Raw genomic sequence first — 25,544 nt, forward strand, 5'->3', positions numbered from 1 at the left:
ATTTTTGCAGCCCTTTCTGCATGGGATGCAGGAATGCAACAGTGTTGTTTGCAAGTTTGAAATAGAACAGCCTGTCTCTGTTTCATGTTGGCTTCTGAACCTGTTTTGAGTTTTCTTTTGGGTGGTTGGTGTTTTTTTTGCCTAACCAAAGAACAGATGCTGAATTTGGATAGCATGCCTGATATGTTTACTCCAGTGTATTCAAAATTTGGCAAGATCGTGAGGGACATAACTGTTTTATTATTTTGTTGTCAGAGAACATCATGTGGTGCATAAAAGATGTATGAATCTGTGAGAGATTAGTTCCACATAGGTGACAGGTAAAACCCAGAATACTTGGCCTTCTTGTTATGCTTCTTGAGTATTTCTGCCTGTCAGGACATATATTTTAACTTACTTAGATTTTATATTATTCCCAATAGTGGGAATTGGACAAGTATCAATAGGTAAGCTCTGAAGAAAGTTTTCAAGCATAGAAAATTGGGAAGTGGCAGAATTTGTGTATGGAGGGAGGAGTAAAAGACAGTGCAGATACACCTTCCTTATTAGCAGAGGGATTGAGTTGGGGATATTTCTTCATCCAAGAGAGCCAGGCAACTCTAGTTTCACATACACTTCACACTAGCATTAGTTGGTACCTCTAAGATGCAATCCCACATTGTCTTAATGTCAGGCTGTTCTCCTGTCCATGTTCCCTAGTGAAGAAACCCTTTCCCCCATTTAGCATTGAAGAGATACTGGAGTTACTGCTTTGTTCTTCACAAATATAATGGTGTGAAGCTTGTGCTTCAAGAGAGATGTTTACTTGTATTTTTTGTGTGTTGTGTTAGGCATTTTATATTAGCATCACAGTCTTTACTGTGATTTGAACAGGAATTACAGAGGAGGAGAAAATTGATGTAAGAAGCCTTAAAGCAAGCTGTTTTAGCTGGGGGAATAATTTCCTCTATTTGCTGCATATTGTGCAACTATCTTGGCAGTGCATCCGTTCTGACTTCTGTGTATTTCACTATTCATTAAATGTTTTATAAGCTACACATTTTCATGTCATCTTTTGGAGTACATTTGATTATGGTTGTATTTGACACTATGGTCTTATGCTATAATATTACATCTCAGCAAGAAATGTGCCTTTTACTTGCACAGGTCACTAAAATGCCAAATAAAATTCAGCTCTAGAAAGCAGAGTTTCTTCAAATACGTTGCTCATTGTGGTGGGATCCCAAGGTTGCCAGGACTTTGGGGTGGCATAGTTCCACCTTCTCCTGTAAGAAGAATGTTTTAGTGAGAAGATACAAAAGACTTCTGTTTCCTACAATGAAGTTTTATTATGATAGAATATAAACAGAGTAATATGACTGTCTACAGAGAGAACTCAGTTCTGCTGAATGTGACAGATGTAAATTTTAAAGATCTGAAAATAAGTGAGGCCTGGCCCTTTGTGTTTTCATAGAGCAGCTTCTTTCTTTCTTTCCAGCAGCTCTTGGGGGTTTCAGTACTTTCTTAACTGCTGTCATCTGGATTCTGAGGGTAATAATCTCCTTTCTGTCTCTTTGGATACTTGACCTTCAGATTTGCTTCTTCCCTGGGCAATTCCTCTTACTTTCCAAGAATTTCCTGCTTTGCTCTCCAGAGTCAGGCTTCCTGCTCAGAGCTCTCTCTGCCTGGTCTTCCCACACACCAGGGCACTACGTGTGCAGAGCAGCCTCGTGTTATTTTCAGAGGTGGAATTTTCTCCCCCGCAACTTTCCAGTGGGTCATGTGTGACCCCCAGGTTTAGCACCCAGACCAGGCTCCACTGGCAGCCCTTCTAATCTGCTGTTTTGCATGCTTTCTAAATAGTATATCATGTTTGCAGAGTAAGCAGTGAAGAAACAAAGGAAAACTTCAATCTAGAGCTTCTGTTGCTTTGGGGTAAAAAACAAACCAACAAGCAAAAAAACCCCACCAAAATACAAACAAACAACCCACAGCACCATTAAAAAACCCCAAACCTGTTAAAAGGTGATAGGCTGTTTATAATTCAAGTTTTTCTCTTTTCATGTCTTGAGTTTCAGACTAGAAGATATGCCTACTGGTGCTTTGTTCATAAAAAGCAATGTTTTATTTATTTATTTTCTTCTGTGTGTTACAGAAAGGTATCCATGAGTGGAACTTCAGTGCTGCTTCTATTAGGGGAGTAAGGTAGGTATTTTTGTTTTCATTTTTTGAAATGAGAAGAGTAATTGAATAAGTATGGTTGATACTGTTGGACCTTGGTAGAGTAACAGGCACAGAATTGGAGCATAGTATTGCAGGTACTTTCACGGGTGCCCTGCTCTACGTGAAGCCCCAGGAGGCTTATTCCTGATTCAGAAAAGATCACTTGCATTATGTAAAAGCTTGCAAACATAGCTCATTAATTTAAAGAACCAATATTTTCAAAATGTTGGTAGTCACTTTATGCTCATTGAGATTGAATTCAAATAACTGCCAAAGTTTTGTGCCATTTTACCTGAATTCTGTCACAGCCAGACAGTAATATGTGGATGCAGAGCAGGAGGATATGAGGAACTGGAAGGATTGGGCTGTCTTGCAGTATCCTAATTGCTTACCTGTTGTAGGGTTTTGACATGAGTGTGTATGTTTGGCTTTAATTTTGCTTGTGTCTGTTCATGTGTACAGCAGCAAAACTGTTTTAGAGAAGGCCTATAAGGAGAGGAGTCTGTCAATTCAAGGTGGTGGATAGACCACGAAGTGAAGGGTTGAAGACTGAGAGAACAGAAAAGGGAGTCAATAGAAGAAGAAAGGGGGGGAGAACAGCCACAGAACCCACAGCAACAACAAAACACTACCAAAACAAAAACCATACAAAAACCCCAAACCTCCCAAAGATTATTCATGGTGGAGTAGATACAAATGAATTAATAGATCATAGGATCACAGGTCATGTGCAAGACCGGCTTGACTCAATTAGAAGAGATGTTATATGTTGAAGGCCATCTTTCTTTAGCATGCTTTCCCCTTTGGGCTGGGACTTTGCCATCTACTTGTTTGATTTCAGCAAAATGTTTTCTGTCTATAAAGGAGACTTCTCCTAGGGACAATTCTTCACTGGGGGTGAGGGTTGTGTGAATATTGTCAGTAGAGAACAACTGAATTTGAGCTAGTGGGTCTGCTTTGCTAGCCCAGGTTGAGCATGCATCCTTTTTGACAGGGTACACCCTTGCCATTTGTGTCTTCTGATAATAAGGAAATAGTGTTCTACCACTGCTGTGACCCCTTTGTATCAGTTCTTCATCTTGGTCTGTTCTTTTTCCCTAGGATTTATCTGTGCTTTGGCATCCTGCAACTTTCCACTTTGGTGTTTGCTTTTAGTGTAATTTAGAGGAAAAAAAAAATAAAAAAGGCCAGAAATCTTGCGTTTTTTTGGTAGTCATTGCCCTGTTCTAATAATAACTGTTCCATACACAAAGCTGTTGCTATGTCTGCAGTACATTTTTGCACAGATGGATTATTCTTTTTCTTTCTAAAAAGTAACTTAAAAAAACAAACTATCAATAGGCATAGCAGTTCAGTCCTGTGGGATCCAGCTTATTTTAGGCAAAAATTGGAATGATATGCTTAGTTCAGTCTGGTTTGGGTTTTGGTTACAGTATGTTTTTATGTGCTTCTAAAAAAGGAAGAAGTATTTATTTATTGTCCTTTTTTCTCTTCCTTCCCCTCTCACTTATTAATGTACAAGGCAAGTCTTTGTACCTCTTGGAGGCTTTTTCAGTAGCGGACTCCATAAATATTTACTGCATCACATAGGGAGGCAGCAGGTCTGAGGAAATGGCAAATGTTTTTGGTAAATACTTCAAGGAGGTGGCTGAGGGGTCACTACTTCTGTGTGCTGCATATCAGCCAGTGTAATCGGTGTCTTATTTCATGAGTAAGAGTTTGACTCTCAAGAACTGCAAAGGGACCTGGCAAGTAAATGGAGTCCTCTGAGCAGTGCAGTGTTAAGTCTCACTCTGTGTGCAGGGAGTCATGGTAATTTGGTTTAGCTTAATGAACTCATTGATTAGGGGTTTGTGTGCCCATGTAAATAACTCTGGTTTTGTCATATACCTTCTTGACCTCTTAAACAGAAATGTTTAATATTGAATCAGCTCAAAAAGTAGGGTTAATCTTGAAGGGCTTCAGCAGAGCTTTTGGAACATGGCTGCTACCCAAAGGTGCTTTGCATCTTAGGTTATCCGGAAAAGTCCTTAGTGCTCTGCAGAGCTCGTATCATATGAGCAAGAAGATAACATCTTATTTTTTTCCAATTTAAAAATAAAAAATAAAGTAGCAGACTGAAGTTGCTAGACTACCAATTGGCTTTTTCTCAGTGTTTGGGACAAGCCCTGCATTGTGAAATAACTGCTCCTTGTGTTGTTTCTGCGGGAGAGTGCCTCAGAGGTCATGCTGATGAATGTGGTGTTAGAAACGGCAAAAAAGTTGGATTCAGATCTGCATCCAGTTTTCTTTGTAGCTTAAGAATTGACAACAAGGATGTTCATCTTCCATTCCAAGTTCTTGGAGCTTGGAATCTCATCAGACTGCTTAATTATGACAGTGAGAGGTGTCTGTACTGCTACACTTCTAGAAAACAGGCAAAAGTTCCACAAAGCTGCTTTTCTGTCGTTGCTGCCAGTGCTCAACTGTTTTATCTGCTGCTTCATCTGGAAGTGTTAGAAAGCAGCAGTTACAGCATTTGTAGTATTTCTCCTGGACTAAGGGGAGTTCTGGACACACAGGAGCTGGGCATAAGGCCATGCTGCATCGTGCTTCCCTGTTTGTCTTCCGACTTTTGCAAATTCAGCCCCAATTCTGCTGTTGTAGAAGTTGGTGGGTACTATGCGCACTTAGGAACCATAAGAACGAGACATTTCCTGAGCAAATTATCTTGTGTCTCTTTATGACCTGGTATTTTTTTAATCTTTTTTCACGTTAACATTTTTTTTTTCCCCCAGGCAGGAAAGCAATGTATAAGCAATATAAATACTCACTTAAAGGCCTTAAATGTTTATGAATTTGCCTGCCCTCTGTGTACACTCCACATTCTTACCCTTTAATTTAGTGCTGTGATAGTGACTTCTGTGCACATCAGGTTTAAACTGACAGTTTAATCAGTGAAATATTTAAACTCACATTAAACTTGAAATACATGAGTAATTCTGTTAATATCAGTTACTCCATATCTGGAGAGTTTACCTTTACACTTGAAAACATTTGAATTAAAATTTAGTTTATAAATTGGAGACAGTGACTGTCTTCCCAGATCCGTACATTACTTAGCACTTACAAATTTTTCCTAACATAAAAATAAATCAGTCACCACACCGAAAGACAAATACTCTTATAATGAAGCTTGCTCTTCTCATAAGTAGCTTTATGAAAGGCAGCCCCTAGCTTGTCTCAAGAGCCATTTGTTTATCAAAAGTTACGGGACTCTACAGTAGAGGAATCATAAAAGGAAGAAAGAATCAGACAACCTATTAAAGGTTGAAAATTACAAGTATTTGCCATCTTGACACCTGGCACTCAACATATGACCAAGTTGCAGAAAGAACTATTTCAAATAATGTTTAATATTTTCTGTAAGGAGTGCAGTAATGACAACTGTACCAGAGTTTGCACCTCTTCTGTGGAGACATCTATGCATCCATAAGAAAATGGCATATGTATTTCTTCATTATCTTTGCTCTGTTATAGCAGATAAAACCAAAACTGAAGAAAGGCATGGTCGGCCAGGACTGGTAAAATCATTTGCCCCATATTTTGATGCTGTCTTAGCTTGAAAATGTTTTTCCAACATACTATCAATGTAACAGTTCACGAGGAGCAAATCAGAAATTTTTGTGTTTAGGGTTAAGCTGCAGTTGGTTTCTGAAGCGGGAAGAACTCATGATTTGAGTTCAAAGTCCGGCTTTCTGATGTCATCCTGAAAGGATGTTTCATATTGGCTGCAGGAGTAGAAATTAAGGGCCTTACCTAAATGCACTGGAGACAAAAAATACTCAAGTCAATGGAAATAATCTGATTAACTTCTTTGCTTTTATTCTCTCTTGGACAATGTGTGGACTAGTGGGCAAGCCAGATGATAGGAAACAGCAGAATGTGAACTTTGGAGGATACAAGAGTAATTTTACAGTAAGGAAAAACTATGTTTACTTAGGTTTAATCTGGTGCTTTCCCTTATTAAATGGGCTGATCTGTATGGTCTGACAGCCGATAAAAGTCCAAATGCATCTTTCCAATAACATGTTCCGCTTGGCTGTTCTTTCAGCATTTCGAAGTTTGAAGAACGGTGCTGTTTCCTCTATGTGCTGCACAACTCGGATGACTTTCAAATCTATTTCTGCACAGAACTTCATTGCAGAAGGTGTGTCACTGTTGTTATTTCAGACAAAAAATAAGACTTGTTATGGGGTAGATGGTGTCTGCATACACAGCAGGGATTGACTGTTTCAGAACTGTGGTGGAAGCTGATTGGAGCACCCTCTGTGATCACCATCTTTCATGTGAAAGCTTAGTTCTGCCATACCCTGGACATCTATGAGGTTTGAAGAGTCAAAGTGCTGGCTCGGATAAACATGAGAAACAAATACTATGACATTTTTGTTTTTACACACTTTGGGATTATTTTTCTCATAGTCATATTAAGCTTACTACAAATGTTTGTTGCCCTGAATCTGACAAAGCATCCTAAATTTTAAATGGGAACATTTGGGGTAACAACAAGACCTGGTTAAGATTTTTCTTTCACTGTAACTAAAGTCTTATTTATGATTATGATAAGGCATACTTAATTTCCTTTACATTAACATCATGTTTACATATGTAAGGTTGTACCAGTATCCCTAGAGGAAACTTAGCAAGGGTTTGTTGCACAAAATTAGGGGTGGCTCAGCTTCTCTAAGCTGTATCTCTGCTCCGTAAGCTTGAGGGCTGTGGTCTTGAATTGATCCAGAAGGCATTCCTGGAGGAAACTTCATGTCTTTTTGTGCTAAAAAAGGCTGCAGCTTCGTTCATTCATTACTTTAGTGAGAAGCATTCCCTTTGTCCTTACAATCTCAAGTGTGTTTTTGCCTTTCCCCCTGCCCCCTTTTAACAGGTTTTTTGACATGGTGAACAGTATCACTGAAGAAATAGGGAAGACTACAGAGGAAGGGGAATGTGATGGAGACTCTCTAGAGGTATTTTTACTTCTTTATCTTTTTGTTCTTCCCCAGCATACCAAGAATTTGGGGCTTCTAGCATAGCATTTCACTGAAGGGAGTAAATTACTCATCCCTTCTTTGGAAGAAGTTAAACAAGTTATTGTTTACAAAACTTTGTCTACTGTTTATAAATTAATGATTATTTTTAATGGTCCTCATGTAGTTTTTATAACAGCATAGCTGTATCTCTCTTATTTCAGTTAGCATACTCACTTGAGAAGGTACTTTAGAATTCTCAAGTCATTACAGAGCAACTCTTGTAACAGTTACTTCAGAGTGTAATCACAGCCTGGCAGCATTAGCATCTCTTCAGATTTTAAAGACTATATGTTGTCTGTTTCATGCATCACTGGAATCATGTATGCTGACATTATTGGCAGGTCATCTGCATAAGAAGTTAGGATGTGACTGTGGTAGGGGAAGGCTTGTCCTTGCTGGTTACCATCTGTTGGTGAGCATGGCAATGAACAGCAAACTCACATTGGATCATGTTGGTGCTGCTGGGTGTCTGTGTATACCCTTCTATCACTAACTCACACTGAAGCTTAGGATGCCCTCCTGCTGCTGCCACCCCTCTTAGCCTGTTTATAGCTTTCCAGTGCATGCCAGTACCTGCTGTTCTTACCTTGGGTTTCTGTCTGAGTGTACACATAGTTGAGAAGTGAGTACAGGGCCATTGGGTGCGATGCAGTACTTGGGGTGTTCAGGCTTTCTTTCAGGTGGCAGGGAACAGCATAGAATATCAAAACCTGTGTACTTGCATGAAAATCTGGTGTCCCAAAGCTCCAGAGACACCCAGAACTACCTGGGAGAGTCAGGCAGGATAATTAATATAGACAGTCCTCTGTCCCAGTTTCGATGTTAGCATTTTATAATACATCTGAAATCGGATATGAGACAAAGAGAAACCACTAGAGTAACTTGTGGGATAGAAAAATAGCCCATAATGGGAACCTCAGGGTGTCTAATTTGTTTATTTTAGCAAAAAGAAAAGCAGTGGGTAGCTTGGTTACAGTGAGTAAGTATTTTTACATGGAAAATTACTATGTGCTAATGGTCTCTTTAGTCTGTTGAAGAAAAACATAATGAAATACAGTGATACCACAGAAATTTGAATTAAGAGGCGTGACTTTACCATGAGGGTAACTAATTGTTGAAACAAAAGACTAAAAGAAGTAGTGGATTCTCTCTTCTATTAAAAAGATAGCAGTCTTTATTTGGAAGAAAAGAAAAATACTTTGTCTAGGCATAAGCTACTGGGCTTAGCGTGGGTGTGAGCGTGTGAAATTACATGTCTGTGTTACACAAGAGAACAGATCAGATAATCTATCTAATGACCATTCCCTGACTGGCTTTAAACTCTTTGAAATTCAAATTTGCCCGAAACTACACTTAATACACTGCAATCCTGACTAACCTCTGTTGTCACGCTCTGCTGGCTGACCTGGTACTGACCAAATTGAGGTTGTGCTGGTTTTGGAAGATGTGGTCAGGTCAGGAGAGCATCTGGAGCAAATTAAGTGCATCCTGCCTTGCGTGCCGTCTGTGTGGGAGCCGGAGTTCTCCACTGGGTGCGGAGTGCCCTCTGTCATCTTCTTTGGTCTCTACAGCAGCTGCCAGCAAGTAGCAGATGCTGTTGAGGAAGACAGACGGTTGTATAATAACTGCATGGAACAGCGTAGCTTTGTGCTTACCTGCAAAGGATACCTTAGAAGCCAGTGCTTCCTGTACAGCCAGTGGAGAAATGTAGGCATCTCTGTATGGTATCCAGATTGTCTTCTTGAAGTGTTTTTCTTTTTTCTCCGTGGTCTGCAGAAAGCAACTAGCACCCTAGGTGCCTTGGTTCTGAGCACAGTGTCAGATGGACTAAATCTTATTCCTCTGTTTCATTTCACGTTGTTGTTTGCTTTGCAGTATGATTATGAATATGATGAAAACGGCGAGCGAGTTGTTCTGGGGAAAGGAACTTACGGTGTTGTATATGCAGGACGAGATCTGAGCAATCAAGTCAGAATCGCTATTAAAGAAATTCCAGAGAGAGACAGCAGGTATAGTAACTATGGCTGATTCCAGATTTTGTGCATTACATAATTTCATCAGTAATGTGATCAACCAGTGTGCTGATCGGGGAGTACCTCTTCTACAAAGCTGCCCATACATTACCTGTCTGTGGTATGTAGTAGTGTTTCCTGTTATGATTAGATATTTCCAAGTTGCAGTATAAATTATAATCACAACTGAGACTTTAGATGTTTACTGGTTTTGGTACTAGTACTTAATAATATTTTTTCTTTGAGAAATAAATATTGCTGAATTTCAAAAATCTCACTCAAACACCTAGTGATCAGCCCTGTCTGCTTAGGCAAGTCCTTGTAAAAGAATTATTGAAATTCATGGTTTGTGGTGTCCTTTAAAACCATGAACTGCTGATAGAGGCATTTTCCTTTCCTGTTTGTGCATCATTTATTATGAAGCCCTTTAACATTAGAATATATCACCTGGAATTATATTTTTATCACAATTTTTTTTAAAGCAGGGTCTCTTTATATATATTGCTCTCACTCACTTATAAAGGCTGCCTTGTGAAGAGCAGACACTTGATGTCCTTTGTACTTGTATATCTGAAAGCTTGCAGTATATCCTATTTTGAATACCTAGCTTTCCACAGATACTGTGATAAAAGTGACAGCAAGTACAAAGTTTTTTTTCAAATGAAACTGACTGTATTAAACTGTCAAGTTATTCTTAAATTCTACATTAGCCTTTGATTTTTGTAGTCAAGTGCTGTACAAGCTGCTTCTTAACAAGTAACTTGAGGGCCTGGATCTTTAAAGTACCTCTCAGACAGACTATGAAATATTATCAAAGACTGTAACTCAGGCTCATGTTCAGGAAAACTTTAAAAAGCAGGAAATAGTCATTGCCGTGGTTGGTAACAGAAAGATAAATCCCTTGGTTAAACAAATAATTTTTAAGAAGGAAGATCTGATGAAGACAGAACACCTCTTAGGTAGTAGGAGGAATTGCATACTAAATGCATGTAGGTAAAATACTGAGTGTACCAACTGGTGAATTTTTGCCCATCATTTCAATCAGGAATGGAATCCGTATTTCCAAGTTTCTTGTCTACTTTTACCGATTTGGCTTTTTTTTTTACTACTATGATCTAAGGGATAGCTTGTCCTTCAGCAGGATTTTTCATATTTTGGCATACTGCATTTCCTCCACAGGAGGAAATAGCTGTATCCTTGTTTGTGCAGCATTCAATCTACAGCTAATATCAGGAAGGAATCTGGTTTTACCCGTCTCTGCAAAGTAGGCATCTTAAAGAGAGTGCTAGTATTCAAAACAGATACAAGCGGCTGTTCTAACCCACCACAATGGCTGTTATTCCGCTCACTTATATCTAGAATGGATGTCTCTGGGGTAAAACTGCTGTTTGTGGAAAAGGACCATTGTTCTCTACAACCTATCCCGCATTAAATACTGTTATTTAAATTGTAGTGGAGCCTAGATGTTGACAGGACACTGTGCGATAACTCTTTTAAAGTTTTCTTTGTGTAATTTCCCTGTGTCTTAGCTCAGTTTCTTTTTCATGGGTCTCTCTTGTGGACCTTCCTTTGGTTATTCTGTCCTCACTTAGTTGTTCTTTTCATTGATGTTTAAAAATGAATCCTACTAAATCTTTTTGAATTAATGTGTATATCGGCTGTTCAGTATGGATACATGTGTGGTCTAATAATTTTTCCATACTCATATTTTAATAAGATACTAGAACATAGATAATGGAAAAGGGAATCCTTGCCATCCTCTAGATTGTTACTGTAAATTTAACTTCAAGATGTGTTATAATGAGTCCTTACTTTCTGAGAAATTATGTAAAACAACCTCTTGGCTCAAAAGCAGAGTTGCAAGTTTTGTATTTGCTAAGAAGTTTGTTTGTAGCAACTGTGGTTAATAGAAAGATAGCCTGAATAGAGCATTAAATACTTTAAAAGGAGGAGGGGAACAAACCACAGATTTTTCTTCTCCAATAAACATTTTAAAAGAATTTTCAATAGAAAAGGTTTCAGGTTCAATGTGTAAAGCATACTGGAAAGAGATCATTAAGAAGCTCTTAGTCTTTCATGTAGACTTTCAAAAATATTTACAGGCTTCCAGGACAAATTTCAAGTATTAAAATTTATTATTTTATTTCTGATTATTTATAACCTGATCTTTTAGTACTTTGAAAGAAATCTATAGAAAGAAAAGGGTTAATCTCTGAAGTTAATTCTTACCACTTCCAAAGTAGAAATTACCATATTTTGAATTTGTAAGAATTAACTTAGTTCTGAGTCAGAACATGGCTAGAAATGCAATGATTTCTGTACAAAAACAGTGAGGTTTTTTATACCACTGTAAGTTAAATATAAAACACTGAATAATTTACTTAATTGTCAGGAAATGTTAGGTTAGGGAGACATTGTGAAAGAAAAGGAAACATGCCTGCAGTACTGTTACCCTCAAATGCTTTTCCAGTACTACAAAATCGTACCAGTGGCCATATCAACTTTCAAGTTAAAGTAAAATTATATTAGGTAGGTAATAAGATTTAGCTTTCTAGGATTTAGAGGTTTTTCTTCTTTATACCATTTGAAATCTTCTAATGACTAAGTTCTAAAATTACAAATGCTTCATTCCACTGGAGAATATTCTTATGGCTTTATTTGCTAAATTATTTTAGTTGCTCCAGATGCAATTAACTGTGCAGAGGGAAGAATTATAATTGCCTTGCTGTTGCTGCTCTGAATGAATATCCCATTAGTAGAACTCAGGAATATAATATCTGATTTTCATTTCTGAATGACTAACAGTGTAGTCAGAATCTTTGAAGTCATGTGTGGAGAGGCAAGCCAAAACTCAAATGAGTTTTTAGTAAAGACTTGGAGCTGCATATTCACAATTTTCATTAACCAAATACTTTGCTTTCCTTGTTTTCTGCAACAGTTGTTTTCCAGAGGGACTTTCAGATGGCCACCTTTTCTTTCATCTCTTCTTTTTTTTTTTCTTTAGAGTTCAGCTTCCACTTCTAACTTGATGCAGTTGATAGGGTGAGCTCGTAACTACCTACCCCAAAAGGGAGGGGAGCTCGCAGGCAGTGTTCCCCTAAAAACTTCCATTGCATTTGTGCTTTGATTGTATTCCTGGCACTGGCACCTCACTGGGTCCAGGGACAGCAAACTCCTGGATCCAAGGCAGCAGGAAGCTATCTCCGCAAACCCCAATAAATAAAATCAGTTTTCTGCTAGTTCATTAGAGGATGAGAATGTATCAGTGTTGGTGGGAAGTCTGTGCTGAGAGTAACCTGGTGAAGGTGTCAGTAAAACTATTCCTTTTGGTGGCAAGTAGCTGCAAGGTTGAGTTTGCAGTTACATTCAGTTCTCCCTCAGTATAAGCATCTGAATGTCTTCTGCTTGCTCAAGACTCTGCAGCTCCTTCTTACATCTGGACTTACAGAAGAAGGTCTGTGTCCTTCATCTGTGTCAGCTACCCTGAAAGTCTGACTGCAGATGTTAGTGCTTTAGTGAAAACTCCACCAGATTCTTGGCACATTGTCTACATTTTGCCAGACAATATGCAAACCTGGGAGCTGACCTGCTCCTAGCTCACCCCCAGGCTGGCTCAGAGAGCTCATCAGCTGCTGAGCTCTGGTAGTGTTCCATGACACAAAAGGATCTGGCCTCCAGAAACCTTCTTGGCAAAAGGGCAGCTGAAAAGTTTGTCTCTGAAAAAATACTTTACATTGGACTAAATTACATTTGAAATTGTTTTGATCAGTTCTTCTGAATATCTCCCTGTGAAATGATTCCTGGTTTCTTACTCTGATAGATATCCACTCTTGCTTTCAAATAAGACTTCTACTTTAATTAAAATCTATATGGTGATTTGTTTTCATTATTGATTTTAATTCCAGAGTAACTTTCTGATTTGCTAGTTCACTTTGGCACTAGTCTGAAGCCAACTGCTTGCCCAACTGTTTATTTTCTTTGAGTTAGGCTGGAGAGGAGTTACTTCCACAACCTTTGTTTTACTCAGTCCATCTATGTAGAGTTACAACATTTTGTGTGTATGAATACACAATATTATATATATTTTATATATGTTATGTCTATGTATATATGATTCTTTTTTTTTTAGTATGTAGTGGTCACAACCGCTGTTGCTAAATGCATCTAACACAGTCATTTTCAGTGTAAATGTGTTTCATGGGACCTAAAGTAGAACTTCAGCTACTGCAGTAAACACAAGACTTCCTTCCCGAAGGCCAATGTTGAATACACTGCTGCTTTTCTTTCCAGGTACTCCCAGCCTCTGCATGAAGAAATAGCTTTGCATAAGCATCTCAAACATAAGAACATTGTCCAGTATTTAGGCTCTCTTAGTGAGAATGGCTTCATTAAGATATTCATGGAACAGGTGCCAGGAGGTAAGTTGTAGGGGAGACTGGTGTGGTGATTAGTTGGTTTCGGGTTTTTTAATATTTTAAAAGTATAAAAAGTTGTAGTACTGCAACCAGATATATTTCATGCAAATGTAATATTCTTTAATATCTCTTTCCTAAATTAATGGGGAAAAGTATGTCTTCAAAGTGCTTTGAGTCCTCTAATTCAGTATTTAGATAGGATGTGCTACAGATCTTTGCTGTGGCAGGTGGGCTCCTTTTAGCTACAGGTGAGATGACCTGTGGTTATATCCTACTGGAAAGGCTGTAGCGAGTCTCAGATGGCTGAGCCTTCCCTGGTTATCTGACACAGGGAATGGAGAGTGATGATTATTGCTTCTGTTTGAGACCAAAGAACTCGCAGCAACCAGACACAACAAAAATCCCACTTCTCAAGAAACGGTGGATTTGGTGTATGTACAAAGACATGCATGTGCGCATCTACCCCTCTTCATTCTTTTACAACATTACTCTGGGGCAACTACTCTCCAGGCAGAGGAGAGACGTGAGCACATTGTTTCAGTGGTTTCTGATGTGCCTGCTTGAGGAAACACATGCTGCTCTGCCGCAGCTGAGGCCGGTGGAGATACTGAGACTCTTTTTAATTATTCAGGCCAGTTATGATGCAAGTAAGCATTCTCCTGGAGGGGCCTTTGGTTATAGTAGAGGTGCCAACACTTGGTTTGGGATTGATGTTTATTACTTCTTTTTTTTCCTTTGGGGGAGAAGGCAGAATTTAATTAGACTTTTACTCTCACATTTTTGCTTTCCAAAATTATAGGCAGCCTTTCTGCTCTTCTACGATCAAAATGGGGACCATTAAAAAACAATGAGCAGACAATTGGCTTTTACACCAAGCAGATTCTTGAAGGATTAAAATACCTCCATGATAATCAAATAGTGCATCGAGACATAAAGGTAAGAATTTACAGGGACTTTAAGTCTGATAGTGTTATGTAACTGCATAACCATTTATTTGTCCTGTAATTTAAAAGCTTTTTTTTCTGAAAGTTCTTCATTGTCACATACCTTCTCTACTGTTCTGAAGTGTGGGTTAGTAAGAGAACTGTTGTGGATTTGAACTTGCACCAACAAAATACATTGTTTTTATTTTAGAAGAACTGATGTGTAGCTACTTAAGATGTGATAAAGTGGATATTTTTATTTCTGTTTTCAATTACGTGGTCAAACTTTCATAAAGCGTATTAGAAGTGGAGATGATTGTGGATGAGATATTAACAGGTTCTTTTCCAAAGAGATTGCAGATGAAAAGGCTTCCTTAAAAAAAAATTGTTTTCCCTCTCTTAGTATTTGTCAACTGAATTTCTGTAGTAGGGGAATTTCACTTTGAGATAAAGTTTCTGATTATGGGATTACGTAAGGCAGGAACACTATTGATTCCTCTTTCATCTCCCCTCTTAAGAGCCTTAGGAAGTAATTGTTACTAACAAGTGCATTGTAGAAACAGGCTATTCAAAAAGTCTTAGATGAAGAGTCAGCAGTGAAAAATAATTGCTCTGAATGTTCTGTTCCTCAGGGTGATAACGTGCTTATCAACACGTACAGTGGAGTGTTAAAGATTTCAGACTTTGGAACTTCAAAGAGACTTGCGGGAATCAACCCATGTACTGAAACTTTCACTGGTATGTGCCCAAAGGAGGCTCTTCCCTCATTCAAACTGTGCTTGTAGGGCCAGAATCCACAGCTGCTGAACTTTCATTGACTTTAAAGCGATATAAAATGTTTCTGCAAGAATAACTCTTTGTATATCCAATCTTAAGCTATAAACTGTTGGAAGAGAATGCTGTTTTGGAAGTTCTACTTGAGACGTGAAAGTCCTTTACAACAGAAGAGCTGTTTCTTGCCTGTGTTGTATTTGAGTCTGTCTCTTCTGTGTGCATGTTTTTTTTTCATCTTGCTGATAGAAGACTAACATTTTTCTTTCCTGACTGGCTTGGACATCCTAGCTTCCAGCTCCAGAATTGCTGATCTACTGAGCCTGTCATTAACTTGATCCTCATTCTGCTTGGTAATTTGGTTTGGATGTTAAATCATATAGTTGCACTGCATTAAATAATTATACAAAATGAGAAGTGACTATTATTTTAAATCCATCCTCTGCTCTTCCATTTCTGTTCTAAATGGAACAGAATGCAGAATGATGTGTCAAGTTGATTCCCTTACTTGAGAAAAAATGTTCATATTACCTGCAGATTTTGGTTCAGGTTCTGGGCTTCACATCCTGTTTCTCTCTGGATGCAATTCAGAGTGATCTTCCTTATTTTAGTCTGAATCTATAATACAGTAAGTGAAAATTGTGTCTGATCCAAAACTCATTGTGAAGCATCTTACTAATTGTCATTGACTTTGAAAAGTGATATCATTGGATCAGTAGATCATATCAGATGCTTTTAGCACAAGTAATATTTTGAATAGTATTTTGAGTTTTATGTAGGATGGATATGGAAATTTTTTAATAATAAAGAGTATTATTTTTAACTCCCCCGATATTGCTCACTCCTCAGTGATTTTTGTTCCTCTTGTCCTTTAGCTGTCTGTGTCATTACTGCACCTAAGTAAAAATGAATATGTTTTAAACAGGTACCCTTCAGTATATGGCACCAGAAATCATAGACAAAGGGCCACGTGGCTATGGGAAGGCTGCAGACATCTGGTCCTTGGGATGCACAATCATTGAGATGGCTACAGGGAAGCCCCCATTTTACGAACTGGGCGAACCACAAGCAGCTATGTTTAAGGTCAGGCATCTTCCTTGAGCAGCTCAGACCAGTATTTGTTAACACAGGAAATCATATGACTGTTTTGGAGAAAATAGAATTAGAGATTGCAGGAAAAGAAGATAAAGGAAATGCTTGGTTAGTGAAGATGCTAAGAAGAATGAGCTGATTCACTGAGTGGGAGTGCTGTGGAGTTTTGAAGAGAGTAATGGAGCAACAGCAGCTATTCAGCAGCCTGGGTGATGAAAACAAAACAAAAAAAACTGAGAAAAGAAGCAGTTTTCTGCTTTGCAGGAGCCTCTACTTGCATTTTTTTGTTTTTAAATGTAATTATTTATTCAGTTTATAATAGTTTTTCTTTTAATTAATAAATTAGTTACAAAAAGATAATATCAAAACTAGAGAGCAATATACCACTTTAACTATGTAAACACTCTTTGGATGCTATTTAATGTTTGGGAAAAGAGCAATGTATGCCATCGTTTCTCCCTTTATTTGCCACAGGTGGGAATGTTTAAAATACACCCGGAGATTCCTGAATCCATGTCTGCAGAAGCCAAGGCTTTCATACTGCGTTGCTTCGAACCAGATCCTGATAAACGAGCTTTTGCTCACGAGCTACTTATAGATGAATTCTTGAAGGTTTCAAGCAAAAAAAGAAAGTCTCCATCAAAACTGGCAGGTAAGCATTGCTAAATTCAATCTTGATTTTTTTTTTTTTCTCCTGATGGTACTGTTTCCTGAAACTGGAGACTTAACCTTTAAAATGAACACAGCAGATCCCCATGCCCGATGACTATTCAGTTGTAACCTTCTGTTCTAGCAACTTGCTGCAGAAACACTGCAGAACTCTGTTATGTTGTCACAGTGGTGATTAATACAAATATTTCCAATAAGGTTTCTAAAAGTCTATTTATGGTTTTGTGTGGCTTTTGTGTTTGGTTTTCAGTTGCGTATGTTTTCATTCGAAGAATGTTTGCATAGAGTACATTTTGTGAAAGGATAGAACATGCTGTTGAGCCTCAGGGGAATTTTCTACAAGAGGAAAATAATTTCGTCCCATCATAAATGTGTATGCACTGCATTATTTTTGTTTCACATACTCATTTCCTGTAGTGTCGTAAATTACGTAAAGTAATAAAGAAGTTTAGAGAGTAGAAATGACATAGTCTGTGTCTGTGCATATACACATATGAAAATATCTTTTGTATATTTTTAGCATGATATCTAAAAGAAAAATACTAGGTAACGAAGATGACATTGGATGAGCACTTTTAACTTGATTTCCACCCGCCAGATTCAAATTAACTTTAAATCATAATAAATTGCACTTTTAGAGGTCGTAGACGAGAGAGTCCAGGTAGTCCATAATAATGGGAAGAGAGTGATCCTGTAGACTGTGCTTATTTTCTCAGTTTATTTCTGCACATTCAACTTTCTTTTTTTCTTTGTTTTTTCTCCCACAGTTCTTTCAGCTAACACAAATGGTGAGTTTTAACATTTTCTCTATGAAAATGTAACTGTGTAGATACTATGGTTATCACTTACTCTGATGTAATTTGTCACACTAAAATAGTGCAAAGAGAAGTGGTCACAATTATGAAAAATAAGTGACCTTTCTCTGTTAGGAACTTCTAATTCATTGTGCAAATTTAAAATACTGTTTGTAATCCTACTGGACTATGACTGACTTGTCTGGGCAGGTGGGTAATACAGGCCTGAAGAGCTGCCCTGTTGCTACAGGGCCTTTTAGTGGAAATCCAAACAAGAAACCAAATGGCTGGTTTGTAGTAGAAATAGATCCAAGGTTTGTGGAGGCAGATAACACAGAATTTTATTAGGTTAAATTCTATACCTGAAAAAAGTATAATGTATTTGAGACCCCTTTTCAGGCCTGGCTATGAGATAGTCATATCTTTCAGGAAATTAACTGGGAGGTGGAAACAAGCAAACACATAGTTAACTTCATGGCAAGTTGCTATCAAAGTACATTTTGAAATGTGCACATGTGAAATAGGTAGGAATAGTTTCTTGCAACATTAGTGTGTGCTCTGGATTTAAAAATGAAAGTTCTGACTTAATGTGCATGTTTATATTTGGTCAAAGACTATGAACTGATTAAACTTAAACAAAATAATCTGATTAAAAACGTATCCTATGTGTGTTATAGTATGTATATTTCTATGTATTGTATAAAATATGTATTTTTTTTATAGACATAAAATTAAGATTTTGGAAGGTGCTTGGATGACTTACCCTGTAGAAATATTTTGCTACTTCTGAAAGTGTATACTGGTGGTCTGAGATTCACATTCACTCCAGTGGTGAAGTTTTCTAAGTGAACTTGAAAAGATCCCAGCGTTTGCCTGTCTTGGGAAGCTTTTGAATAAAAACATAACTGAAAGATAACACTGTTCCAGGAGAATAAGCTTGAGGAAGTTTTTTGTCAATTTTGTTTTTAATATTTTGTTATGGTGTAGGAGAAGATTTGGAGTCTTTCTGTTTCCTCTGAAAAGAATAACCTTTTCACTTCAGAACTGTGATGGCACCATTAAGTTCTAATTTCTGAATATTCCTATATGAATAGAGTATCTTCGGAGTATATCGTTGCCTGTCCCTGTTCTGGTGGAAGATACAAGTAGCAGCAGTGAATATGGTTCAGTCTCACCTGATACGGAATTAAAAATTGATCCATTCTCTTTCAAAACAAGAGCCAAATCCTGTGGAGAAAAAGATGGGAAAGGAATTCGGTCCCTTTTTCTGAGGTAAAGAGCTATCTGGCATTTACATTACACGGTAGATTAGGAATATGTGCATTGGGGTGGTTTTCATAGAGTTTCTTTTCACTGAGTATCTTTCATTCAGCATCCCAGATGAAAATTTTGAGGATCACAGTGCACCTCCATCACCAGAAGAGAAAGATTCTGGGTTTTTCATGCTGAAGAAGGATAGTGAAAGGAGAGCCACCCTTCACAGGATACTAACTGAGGACCAAGAGCAGGTGGTGAGGAACTTGATGGAAGCTTTGGCTCAGGTAAAGTAATTTCAAAAGGCAGGAACAATATTATGGAATTTGAAGACTTATCTGCAATTACCTGGAACTTTTGAAATTACACGTAGTAAAGCAATTAAAGAAAGTTCAATTAAACTAGAAAGCATACACTATGTGAGCTTTCAGTTTATTGTTTTATGTGGGCTATGAAAAATAGGCTTTACACTTGTTTATACTGCATTACATATGCCTTTTGTGTTGTTTGTAAATATTATATGTATGCCTGTGTGTTAGTGTTGGCCAGACAACAGAAAAAAATGGTTTCATGGTATTATATTTCGCCTGGTTTTTTTTTGTTTGTTTGTTTTTGTTTTTTTTAAATGGACTGAGGCTGTTGGTTCAACTCATGTAAAACAGATCATCCCCAGGAGGTAATTACCTTGCCCCCCCCTTTTAGTAGAGTTCCATCTTCTGTCTAACTGGTTTAACAGAGGGAGGTTTAGGTCTTTTGGCCTGCTCTGGCCTTATGTTAGGTTATTGTGTAGAAAAAATGGGGCTGACTGGTAAACCATTGCCTTCTAGTCAACAGCATAACAGGGAAAAAGGGGAGGCTAGTGAGAAAATAAGTTGCAGGTATTCCTTGCAGCAGTTGGGAGCACATATGGAGGGGAGGGAAGATGGAGTAAGAGCGGGAGCTACAGCAAACAGCAAAATAATTGCAGAATGACCTTTTGCCACTCCTTCGTGGGGTGACTCATGGTGATGTGTTGGTTCAGAATGAGAGGTCATGACCACACTGCTAAATGTTGCAACACTGTAATTGGATGACATGATTTTTTTGTTATTGTTTGTAATGTGTTAGTAGTTAATTGACTCACTTCATTCTCAAGGTTAAGTATTGCTGCTCTAAAACATATTTGTATAAAATGTGACAGCTCATCTTCTAAAGATAGTACTGTTTAGAAAATGAAGCAAACCAATATGATTCTTCTGCATGTACAACAGTTAATGAAATTGGAAATTGCTGCCATACCAATAAAAAGAGCTTTGAACTCCTGGTGGCGTTGGGGGGCGAACCCACAGTTGTTCTGGTGACTATAGTCCTGGTAACTATAGAAAGTGTTAAAATAGAAGGCAATAAGAGATGCCTGTGATCTGTGCTGTGCTAGAGTGTTGCTATAACAGATGCAGTTGTTAGCATGTGGATGAAAGGAATTACCAGTGATTCCAGGAGGCTGAAACTCAATCACAAGATCCAGAGAGGATGCTTGGTGTTTCCTGCCTTCCTCAGCTGTGGCTGGAACAGCCCAAGGTGGGAGCAGAGACACGGAGTTGTAGAGCTGAAGAGTTCAAAGTATCTGCCCTTCCAGGGGATGCAGAACTCTGACTCCCAAACACCACTTTTTCCCTTGAGAGAGGGACCCTGGTCAAAGAGTAGGAAGCCTACTCAAACCACGAGAAAGTGATGGTAACTGCAGCTAAGGGGAAGTTGAGTTGGTTTCATATGTCCTGCTTAAATGCAAGAAGTTACCGATAGATGGAAGCCTGATTTGCTTGTTAGGCCTCATCAGAATTTAGACTTTGATAGTACTTTTCCCTTCACAAAAGCTTTTTCGTAAGACTGATTTCTACTAGGTCATTGGGTGTGGCAGCTAGGGGAGGAGAATGACCCTCCCAGAATAGCTCACTGTTCTATATTAGAGAGCCATAATGGTTTCCCTGTCCCCAGCGGACCTTGTTAGACTTGGATGTTCTAGTCTATGGCTACAGTGTGATGTGTGTCCACCTATCTGCCCTAATGGCTTTTAAATTTACATGAAAAAAAGAGATCAGCTACTGCAAGACAGAATGTGGCATCCACTTCAGTATAGCAAATCATCAGGTGAATTCTCCAAATCAAAGCAGATCAGGATCAGAGGCTAGGATCCTTTACGTCAGAAATGGATTCTTTAGTCTATGGGCTGTTTGACTGCTCTAGAGCTGCTTTTCTTTTTTTAGTTTCTTTCTCTCTCATATAATCGAATTGTTTTTGCTTCGTCCTGATAAGAATTAATCAACTGTAGTTAAAACCTCAGCATTTTGACAAAAAGTTCTTGATGTCTGGCCAGCTGTAATAATCATGGCATGGAACGGGCAAATACAGCAGAACCAAACACCATATGTCCTCCTGTTACAGAGATCAATGTTAGATATCTTTAGTCTATATAAATAATTACTTCCTTCAGAATAAGCACATACTAGTTGTTCAACATGAAATATTATGGTTTTCTATCTCTGGCTTAATTTTTCAAGATTTGGAGTTAAAATTTGTATTCAGTTGGCTTAAATTTAGAGAGTAAATACATCCTTCTGCTTCCTAGTTACTTACACTGGTTATTCTGATTAATGCTTTTGAGCTTTTTGTTACTTTGGTAGCTCATTCAAAAACACCAACAATTTTAAAAATAGGTACTTAGGTATTGTAATAGGAAGGTGAGAGACAAGTAGACCTGCTTTAAGAATAGCTAAGTCTAAAAGTTCCATATCAAGGAAAATTATGTGGGAAAGAACCAGTGTCTTGCTGAGCCTTTTGTGTAACTTTGACTAATCCATTCTTTTAAATGCTATTGTCAGACTGTGCATGTTGTCTCTCAGAGGCACTCTGAAATCAGAGGCATTGCAAAATACACATTTGCAACTAGAAGTAGGGTGTAATATTCGGTGCATGTTATATTTATTAATTTCCTTTCACTCCTGTAAAATGAGACACACAGACTATAGTGTGCACGCATACTTCAGTAACTGATATAAACCCAAGTCGGCTACTTTCCGGTCAAGTCATCTGCATTAGCAGGGAGCTGTGCTGCTGTAGTTATGCTGCTACCATTACCTGGCCTGCAGCTGCACACCTTTCCCTTAACAGCAGCAGGAGAGTTTCTGAAAATCCATTTTGCCAGCTGATGTTATTGACTAGAGTCCCTCTGGGTGTACTTTTCAAAAGGTGGCTATCAAAACTTGATTTTCCTCTCTCTTCCACCAGGGAGCTGAAGAACCCAAGCTAAAATGGGAACATATCACAACGCTGGTTTCCAGCCTCAGAGAGTTTGTACGGTCCACTGATCGCAAAATCATCGCAAACACTCTTTCAAAATTGAAACTGGAGCTCGACTTTGACAGCCATGGTATCAGTCAAGTGCAGCTCGTGCTGTTTGGTTTTCAAGATGCTGTAAGTCATTTTTACTAAGAACTTCGTGCACAAAACTTCCAAAAAACAAAAGCTTGAAGCCAGAAGCAACTTTGTTAACTTCCATCCAGAGTTACTGAAACAATAACATTTGAGGGCTATAATAACAAAACCCAGCCCGCAGCCATGACTTGGTTGGGTTGCCAAGTGATCCTTTGGCAGGACACAGACCCTGAACACAACTGTTGAGATTTTGCTGATTAAAGATCTAGAAGGTTCAGCATGGTTGTGTAAACATTATGTCATAATACTAAAGCCTTTTTAAAAGCCCTTTTAAACCCTTGTTTTGGAGAGTTTTCTGGTAAATAAGACCAACACTGAATGTCAGGCTTATCCTACATAAGTGCAGATCTCTTGAATTTGGCCTCCCTTGTAAACTAATGCATTAAACCACTCTATGCAGCCAGCAGTAGTCTACCTTACAATATTGTATTGAGTTATTATTCTAGTATTTTTGGTTAGCAGCAGATTTCTACAAAAACTAGACATTTTCATTTCAATTTGTAATAAGCAAGATAAGAAGGAAGAAAAACAGGTTACTTTTCTGTTAATAATTAATGCAAAATTTATTATTTCCTACAGTGAGCAACCAAACACACACATTATACCCTTTAAGTAGCTAGTTTACTGAAAGCATTAAGCCTATTTGCTTGTGAAGTAACATTTAAATACATTAAAAAAACATTAAGAAGAAAAACAAATACATTTTCTTAAGATGAATAACCAGCACGGGAGGGTGAAGCTGTGTTGGGCATCACTTGTCCAGACTGAAGTAGTAAAAATGAAATGGCAATCCAGGTAGGCATTTGAGGTGGGTGATTCTATTAACATTTAAGCCTGAGGCACTCTGACAAGTACAAGAGCTGTCAGAAGGATTGCATAGCATGTAAACTGTTTTTGTCGACTACACTGACAAAAATGAGATGCTGTTTACAAAAAAACCTGTCTGAAATGAATCTGTAAAAGAGAGGCTTCCACAAATGAAATTTTCTTTGAGTCTTCACTTTGAGTACATTTCAGCTCTCCATTCTGTTTAGCCTCATATTACTACTGTTTTGACACCTGAAAGAAAAAAAAATTCAAGGACAAGAAAAAAACTGAGGCGGGGGAAGTATAATCATCTGGGTTGATTTTCTGATAGAGCTGTTGTTGGGCATCAGTTGTTTAGTGGTAATTGCCTAAGTCGTGTTCTTTTCTATAATTTTTTTTATCCTCTTCTGTTAACTTCATCATTATAAGTTTCTGAGTTTTAACTGATAAATTTATCTTCCATTACTATCTATTATTTAACTAAGATAACACACAGAAAGTTCAAAGAAAAACTTTGCTTTGTCTGTGCCCACTGTTAATTTTTATTTTTGACATACGTTAGATTTCTGTAATAGAAAAGTGAAATCCAGATCAGTATCAAAACCTCAGATTCTGCAGAGACTGGGATATTGCTCAAAGTGAGGAAAAGTAGTTGCCTTGTTCTCAGGACTTAATTAAGGTAATCTCAAGTAACAAGGTTTAATAATCACAATATTCTCATCGGAGCAACCAAGAAAAAGTAGTTTTGTGCTGTAGTCCAAATAGCTAAATCTCATCACAGTGGATTGTTGTGTTTCGACAAAGTTACGTCGTGCTTCTTCAGGACTTAAATAGGCTGAACTTAGCTAAATGCATGTCAATGTTTTGGTAATAGGAGTCAGTACGGGAAGGTGTGAGGTGCTTGCAAAGGGGAGCTGTGCTGCCCGGGAGGGCTATGGGCAAGTCTTGGGGGACTTTGGGCAGCTGTTGCCAGCTGCCAGGCCCAAGGCAGGCTCCTGGGGCTGCTGGTAGCTCCCCAAGTCTAAGCCTGGTGTCCAAGTGCCATCTCGTGGCCATTGGCAACAGAACTGAGGAGACACAGGTAGCGCGGTGGGTTTGCCCTGGCTGGCAGGTATGAGGAAGCCCTTACCCAGTCACTTGTTCATTCCCTCCCAAAAGGATGGGGGGAGAACTGGAAAGGCAAAAAGAGTGAGGAAACTTGTGAGTCCAGATAAAGACTGTTTAATAAGTGAAGGGAAAACCAACAAAACAAACCAACACAAAACCCCACAACAAACAAAAACAAAAAATGCACAAGTGATGCAAAAGCAGTCAGCCACCACCAGTAGACTAATGCCCAGCCAGTCCCTGAGCAACAGATCCTTTGGTAAAACTACCCACCTACTTTTATTGCAGAACTTCAGTCTGTTCAGGTCAGCTGTCCTGGCAGTGTCCTCTTCCAGCCTTTAGTCCACCCCCAGCCTACTCACTGGTGGGGCAGGGTAAGAAACAGAGAAGACGGTGAGGCTGTGTAAGCTCTGCTCAGCAACAGCTAAAACAACACGGGTGTGTTATCAAGGCTGTTTTAGTCACCAGTCTGAAAAATGGCACTGTGTGAGCTGCTGGGAAGAAAATTAACTCCATCCCAGCCAAACCCACTACAGGTGCCTACATTAATTACTGCATTACTGAATACTGTTGCTTTAGGGCAGTTAAGAAATGTTATTAATCATATTATCATAACTCTTGCACATCTTCTGAATGCATTATTTGTATAACTTCAGTCATTTTTTACAGAGAAGATATAAAAATATGAAAGAGTTAAGCTAATCCCTTTTTTTGGAAGACCTAAGTAGAGTTATCTTCTTGCCACTTTTTTTTTAGTAAGCAGTAGTGTAGTTGCTACTTTTTTTCTTTGTAAGATTTTGAGTAACTTCATAATTTTCTAAATAGAGTTACATTTTTTATCTTCCTGCAGCTTCTGAAGTTCTACTCCTACAGAGTCTGTTGCTTTGGATTGCTGCTGTGCCTGGAAAACAGCACCAAGTCTGTTTTGTGCTGTTGCCACTTACTGTAGCTCAGTGTTTCT

At 38.4% G+C, this 25,544-nt stretch overlaps 1 protein-coding gene across 3 annotated transcripts in view; it reads left to right on the top strand.

The window, feature by feature from the left end:
• Window positions 1-25,544, top strand: part of MAP3K5 (mitogen-activated protein kinase kinase kinase 5) — a 106,853-nt gene that overhangs the window by 71,648 nt on the left and 9,661 nt on the right. The window contains exons 12-24 of one of the 3 annotated variants that reach the window (XM_082049936.1): window positions 2,135-2,184; window positions 6,296-6,391; window positions 7,124-7,205; window positions 9,144-9,277; window positions 13,571-13,698; window positions 14,495-14,631; window positions 15,251-15,356; window positions 16,315-16,472; window positions 16,956-17,133; window positions 17,918-17,938; window positions 19,039-19,216; window positions 19,317-19,485; window positions 22,463-22,648. In XM_082049936.1, the coding sequence (XP_081906062.1) occupies window positions 2,135-2,184; window positions 6,296-6,391; window positions 7,124-7,205; window positions 9,144-9,277; window positions 13,571-13,698; window positions 14,495-14,631; window positions 15,251-15,356; window positions 16,315-16,472; window positions 16,956-17,133; window positions 17,918-17,938; window positions 19,039-19,216; window positions 19,317-19,485; window positions 22,463-22,648 (1,623 nt within the window). The remainder of the gene's footprint in view (window positions 1-2,134; window positions 2,185-6,295; window positions 6,392-7,123; window positions 7,206-9,143; window positions 9,278-13,570; window positions 13,699-14,494; window positions 14,632-15,250; window positions 15,357-16,314; window positions 16,473-16,955; window positions 17,134-17,917; window positions 17,939-19,038; window positions 19,217-19,316; window positions 19,486-22,462; window positions 22,649-25,544) is intronic. The other 2 variants (XM_082049938.1, XM_082049937.1) reach the window with 2 other exon arrangements.

The sequence above is a fragment of the Streptopelia decaocto genome (genome assembly GCF_964273445.1).
Source record: "Streptopelia decaocto genome assembly, chromosome: 3".
Taxonomy (NCBI): domain Eukaryota; kingdom Metazoa; phylum Chordata; class Aves; order Columbiformes; family Columbidae; genus Streptopelia; species Streptopelia decaocto.